The sequence below is a fragment of the Sceloporus undulatus genome, chromosome 8 (genome assembly GCF_019175285.1).
Source record: "Sceloporus undulatus isolate JIND9_A2432 ecotype Alabama chromosome 8, SceUnd_v1.1, whole genome shotgun sequence".
In the NCBI taxonomy this organism is placed as follows: domain Eukaryota; kingdom Metazoa; phylum Chordata; class Lepidosauria; order Squamata; family Phrynosomatidae; genus Sceloporus; species Sceloporus undulatus.
Genome location: NC_056529.1, coordinates 30,300,380 through 30,307,168, shown reverse-complemented (window position 1 = coordinate 30,307,168; position 6,789 = coordinate 30,300,380). Strand labels below are relative to the sequence as shown.

The 6,789-nt window shown below is 48.0% G+C and overlaps 1 protein-coding gene across 1 annotated transcript in view; it reads left to right on the top strand.

Annotated features, from left to right (window-relative positions):
- Positions 1–6,194: 6,194 nt before the first annotated feature.
- EIF2AK1 (eukaryotic translation initiation factor 2 alpha kinase 1) overlaps positions 6,195–6,789 on the top strand; it is a 43,593-nt gene continuing 42,998 nt past the window's right edge. The window contains exon 1 of the mRNA XM_042437524.1: positions 6,195–6,683. Within this exon, the coding sequence (XP_042293458.1) occupies positions 6,566–6,683 (118 nt within the window). The 5' untranslated portion in view covers positions 6,195–6,565. The remainder of the gene's footprint in view (positions 6,684–6,789) is intronic.

Here is a 6,789-nt window from a genome sequence, read left to right as displayed (position 1 = left end):
CATACCAAAGACAGGTCAATGTAATCTACCCTACATCAAATACGGCATGCCACAAGGAAAGAGTAGGAAACTAGATACCTACGTAGCTCTAGGCAACTTCAAGCAAGAGAGTCAAGTCACATGCATTACATGGGAAATATTATAAACATATAGGAACACACACATGCATTGATTAACCTATGAAAAAGCATGCTCCAGATCCAAACAATGGCAGTCACCGTCACAGTGGTGAGTTTATACTTCCACAATTTCTCATTTCCCACAACAAGAGTTCCTAATGACCCCTTCCTCAAAATTCCCCCCAAAGAGTAAGTGGTCTTAATGCAGAAGATTCAACCTTCAGTCACTGACAGCTCCGGTTAAAACAGGGTGGGTGACGCTTTGGATTACAACTCCCACAATGCATGGCTGTGCTGAGTGGGGCTGGGGGGAACTACAGGCCAACATATCTGGAGGACCAAAAGCTACACACACACACATATCCTACACACAGCTAGACCAGGGTTGGCAGTTGCAGAAGGAAAGGAGGCGGCATTAGCTCTCCCAGGAGATCTTGGAAGGATGCCCCCCACCTGGTAGCATGAATATTTTACCCACAAATACCTTCCATGAGACAAGTGGGCATTTTTATTACGCCCCCCCCCCTTCCTGGACCATATTAGGCCTTTTTTAACAACAGGAAGTGAGCAAAATTCTCTTCCTGATCATTTCCCTGTTTCAAAAAAGGACTCTTCTGGGCCTAAACTGACCCACAGTATGGTGAAAATGCTCTCTACAGATGCAGAAGGCATTTGGGGGCAAAAAGTGGATTTGAATGACAACTTGTTTTTGTATCCAAAAACATCTTGAGAGATAGAGGTTCCTTGACCTCATGTCAGAGAGCATAAAAAGAGAGCCCTAAAGGGCTGGAAGAGAAGAGATAATGCAAACATGGAAAACTGAAGGTCTATGGAGGGCTGCAGGAGGGATGGCAGCTGATTTTGGAAGAAGCAGCCAAGGTACACCACTGGACCCTGCCTTTTGTCTAGCCTTGAGTTTAACAATAAAGCAAGACATTGAAGTAACCCAATTAAGCAAAAGCAACAAACCAAATCATAATTGCAGGGAACAACCTTTATCCCATGGTGGGAAAACTGTAACCCTTCACATGTTTTCAGCCATAATTCATGTTAACCTTATCCAATGGGAAGAACTGCCGTTTCCCCGTTTCCTTGTCATGCCTTTTTAATGTGCTCAGCAATTACAAGACAGCATACTCTTCAAAAATTACTTCCTGTTACTACAGACACAGATACAGCACTAGAAAAAGGAAACCCTATCTATGGGCAGAAGAATAAACGGCTCAGCAACCTGTAACTGTCCAGTTTTTTTAAGGCTCTGAATAGAATGAACACTCTGAAGTCAAAAAAGCATCTTATACAAGAAGACTTCTTACTATAAAAGCAAGATCCTTCTTTGGAAACATTAGAGCTCATATTAAAACCTAGAGTTCATGTAGGGTCACAGATGTTTAAGAATGTGAAGCTTCTCTCTTCTTCCTCCTCTATTGCAGACTTCATGCCTGAGCCTTTTCTTTAAATCACTGAACAGACTTTTACAACCAACTGGCCCTCATAAAATAATATATTCCACTGTCTTCCAAAGGAAGCAATTCACTGACCAAAGGAATTCTTGTCCAAAACCCACTGCAGAAATAATCCAGTTTGAGACCGCTTTAATTGCCTTGGCTCAGTGCTAGGGAATCCTGGGAATTGCAGTTTCTTGTGGCACCAGAGCTCTCTGACAGAGAAGGCTAAATGTCCCACAAAACCACAGTTCTCAGAATCTCCTTTCATTGAGCCAGGCAGTTAAAGCAGTCTCAGACTGGATTATTTCTGCAGTGTGTTTTGGACTGCTGCCTGTTTTACAGGTGCCTTTAAGATGCAGCCCTGTTTGTAACATCATGCATACAAAGCATCACTTAGGGTTAAAAAATGATGCTAATGCGTGCAGCTACACAACCTTCGAAGAGAGGGCACATGCTAGTTAGTATGCACAGAAAGCGCAACCTCAATGAAGGTCTACTTCCGCTACCTCTGGAAATTAACAGTAGTGGAAGGCAACAGCATTTGATACATTCCTCCCAAGGGAGAGTGGATCCTGTAAGGAACAGGCATATTGATAGTCCTTCTTTCAACTCTGCTAGCCAGGAACCTATTGTGTTGGTGCTGTAATACTGTATCATTCACACAAAATATAGAGCAGTGCAGCCTGGATGTCAACGTATCACACAGGCAGTGTGTACAAAACAGGATGTTCATATACAGTGGTTCCCTCCACTTTTTTCTGGAGTGAAAGTGGGGAAACCACAAATAAAAACCCCACTATTCTTTTTACCTGAGAGAATACCTCTCTAGGAAATCTCCAGGTCTTCCAGTGCAACTCTATGGTCAACATCTGCCAGAAGCTGATCATAGACTCATGCTGGAGGACCTACAAATGCCTAGAGAAGTGTTTCAAAGAGGGACAACTGTAGAAGACCTGGAGATTCCCCATCCTTGTTCAAACAGAGCAAAGGCTCCCAAAACACATCTGTCCAGAAAGAGGCAAACAAAAGAGGAAAGGTGTGTGTGTGAACTAGAGACCATGGAGGCCTAGGGACAACAATAGTAGTAGAGGCTGCTACTTCTCATCCCCATCAAGGCCCAATTCTGACACAAGGGAGGAAAGAGAAGGATGGACTGTAAAGGAATCACTGGTTTGAGAGGCAGTGTCCATGGCAACCAAGCATGGAAAGTTAACACTGTAAGAGAATGACAACAGACTTCTTGGTCCCATCCCCTTCAACAGCAAAGGGAGGGACGCATACATGGGGCAAGAAAATGAAATGGCCGGGCAGAACATGCCATATGGGTACATGAAACATGGGTCCCTGCAAAAGAGGGCATGGAGCATGGAAAATGCATGAGCCAGTCTGGTTTAGTGGTTTGAGCTCAAACTCTGGAGAAAAGCCATGAAACCCACTGGGAGACCCTGAAGAAGTCACACTCTCTCAGCTTCAGGGGAAGGCCATGTCAAACCTCCTCTGGATAAATCTTGCCAAGAAAACCCCATGATTATAGCCTTTGGGTTACCACAAGTTGGAAACGACTTGAAGGCACACAACAACGACAACAAACACTTGCCTTTCGACTTAATATTTGGGGGTGTTGATTCAAAAGCCAGCAAACCAAGCATGAGGAAGGATATACAGTGGTTCCTCCACATTTGCTGGGGTTCAGGTGAAGGACCCCTATGAATGTGGGAAAACCGCAAATAAAAAACCACTATCCCTTTTACCTAAGAGAACGCCTCTCTAGGAATCTCCAAATCCTCCACTGCAACTCTATGGTTCAGACTTTGATCACAGCATTATGCTGGAGGTCTTACAAATGCCTAGAGAGGTGTTTTCTCTAGGAACATCTCCAGCACAACTCTATGATCGATCTCCAGCTGGAAGGCTTAGAGATTCCTAGGGAGAACATAGTAACCAATAACTGTAGAAGACACCCATCGGTCCTTTGCCAAGGCACAGGTTCCCACATCAAAATAAATGTGTATCCATGATACACACCGATTCAAAAGCAAACTTTGTATGAGTGTGTTGATAAACATACAATCCTGTGGCTACCTTCAGAGATACATAGGGACACACACAAACAGACACTTAACAGACACACACTCCCAAAGACGCTGCACATCAATTTACAGAAATGTAGAGCCAGTGTATTGGTCTGAGCACTGGACTAGGATTCTGGAGAACCCCAGACTGACCATGAAATGCACTGGGAGACCTTGGGCAAGTCACACTCTCTCAGCCTCAGAGGAAAGCAATGACAAGACCCCTCTGAACAAAACTTGCCCAGAAAACCCCGTGACAGGTTCTCGCTTTAGGGTCAGCAAAGGTCCGAAGTGACTTGAAGGCACACAACAACAACAACAACAGCAGTAGCAGCAGCAACTGTTACTTTGTTGTTGTGGTGTGCCTTCCAGTGTCTTCTGTGGTGGCTATTATTGCTGTGTGCCTTCAAGTCACTTCTGACATGTCAACTCTATCAAAGGGTTTTCTTAGCAAGTTTCTTCAGAGGAGCCATTGCCATCTCTGAGGCTGAGAGAGTGTGACTTGTCTAAGGTCACCCAGTGAGTTTACGTGTCCCAACCACAACAGACACACGCTCCCAAAACAAATACACACAAATGTGGGTATACATTTTACCCAGAAATACAGATGCACAAACATAAATAGATAGTCAGGGGTTATTTGACACACACACAAACCCTTCTCCGTGCAAAATCAAACATTTCTCACATGACGTCTCCCCAACCGTCTTTGAATGCTATGAAGGACCCAGCCGGGTGGAGCAGTTTGAGCGCTGGAATGGACTCTGGAGACCAGAGTTCGAATCCCTGCTGGGACATAAAAACTGGGTGCCAGGACAGTTAAAGTGGTGTCAAACTGGATTACTGTATTTCCGCAGTGTGTGTTTTGGAGCTATGGCTCTGAAGACCAAGAGTTCGAATTCTTGGTCAGCCATGGAACCCATTGGGTAACTTTGGGCCAGTCGCACTCTCTCAGCCTCAAAGGATGGCCACGGCAACAAACACAAACAAACAAACAAACAACCCGCTGAAGATAATTGCCATGAAAATAGAGTCCCCTTAGGGTCTGAATAAGTTGGGAATGATTTGAAGCCACAATCCAAGTCACACCGCAGAAACAATCCAGTTTGAGACTACTTTAACTGCCCTGGGTCAATGGCTAGGGAATGCTGGGAATTGTAGTTTATTGCAGCCCCAGAGTGCTCTCTCTCTCTCTCTCTGACAGAGAAGGTTCAGTGTCTCATAAAACTTAAATATAAAGAAATATAAATAAAAGTTATTACTATTATTAAAATTACAGTTCCCAGAATTCCCTAGCATTGAGCCAGAGCAGTTAAAGCGGTGTCAAACCAGAGTGTGTTTTATGCCTTGAACACAATGGCAGGGAATTCTGGGAACTGTAGTTTTGTGAGATGCTTCACTTTCCTTGTCATGAGAGAGCCCTGGAGCTACAAACGAACTACAATTCCCAGGATTCCCTGGCCTTGAGAGCCATAATTTGGCAGATACAGGTCCAAAACCCATAACTGCAGAAATAACCCCGGTTAACCCCAGGGAATCTTGGGGAGCCACAGTTTCTGTCAGAGAGAGAGACTACAATCCCATGGTCCCTTAGCCTTATGTCTCGCAAGACTACAGTTCCCAGAATTCCCTAGCTGTGATCCAAAGGGTGGGGCTTTATCCCCGCAGTGTCTTTTGGGAACCAGTCCTTTGAGTCCTTGCTATTGTCTCGCCCCTGAAACCATGGAAGGAAGGAAGGAAGGAAGGAAGGAAGGAAGGCGGGAAGAAGGGTCCGAGGGCGGTGGGTGGGTGGGGCGGGACACGCGTGGGAGCGGGCTTCGGGCCTTGGTTGCTGGGAGGCCTCCGGGGCGCTCCCTCGGGAAGGGCCCTGGCCCAGCCTCCCGGCCCCGGAGCCACCGCGTCCCTCCAGGGCAGGCCTCGGCCCCGCTCACCTGAGTCGGCGCTGCCGGGTGCCTTTCGCCTTCAGCCCGCCCGCGTCGGGGAACAATGACGTCCCCGCTCCGCCCGGCCTCCTACATCCGGGGCTTAGGCGGCGGCGTCGGGTCACTCAGGGAACAGCCCCGCCCCCTGCGGCCTTCCGCCACGGCGCCAACCGCCTGAGGGCGCTGTTGCTATTGCAGCTGGAAAGCGCGGTGGCGGGCATTTCAAGCAAGGGCAGGGCCCCGCGCATGCGCAGTGTGTAAAAGAGCCGGTGGACCTGCCTTGTCGGGAGGAGGGTGAGGGAGGTGAAGTGACATCATCAGCCGCTTGAGGGCGCTGTTGCTATTGAAGCCAAACGGAGCTGCGCTGGACTAGTTCTAATACAGTACTATCACACACGAAATAATCCCCGTTTGAGACTGCTTTAACTGCCCCTGACTCAGTGCTAGGGAATCCTGGGAACTGTAGTTTCGAGAGGCATTGAGCCTTGTCTGTCAGAGAGAGCTCTGGTGACACAATCAAGTACAGCTCCCAGGGCTCCCTACCATTGAGCCAAGGCAGTTAAAGTCAGGCTTTGTTCTGTATGAAAACATGACTAGGCTGCATCCACACTGCAGAAACAATCCAGTTTGATACCACTTTAACTGCCATGGCTCAAGGGTATGGAATTCTGGGAAGGGTAGCTTGTTGTGTGTCACTAGACCTTTGAGCCATGGCAGTAAACACACTGCAGAAATAACCCAGTTTGAGACCTCTTTAACTGCCCTGGCTCAGTGCTAGGGGATTATGGGGATTGTAGTTTATTGTGACTGACAGAGAAGGCAAAATGTCTCACAAAACTACGGTTCCAGGGGTTCCCTAGCACTGAGCCAAGGCGGTTCTTCTGAGAGGGAGCCAGAGGGGGCGCTGGGCCTGGCCTTCCCTCCTCAGAGGAAGGAGAAGAGGCGCTTGGCTGGTCGGGGCCTAGTAGTCGTCCTTCGCGTCCGCAGAGGCGAAGAGGGCGGCCATGGAGCGAAGAGGGAAAGCGGCGGCGGGGGTCCAGCAGCGCCTCCAGGGAACCGAGGGGACTCCTTCGCCTCCCTCGGCCCTCGAGGTCCCCGGAGGAGAGGAGGCCCAATTGGACGGTGCGTTTTGGGGGTGGAAGGTAGCATCCACACTGGAGAGATAACCCGGTTTGGCACCGCTTTGCTATGGAATTCTGGGAGTTGGAGTTTGTTGTGGGGCCCAGAG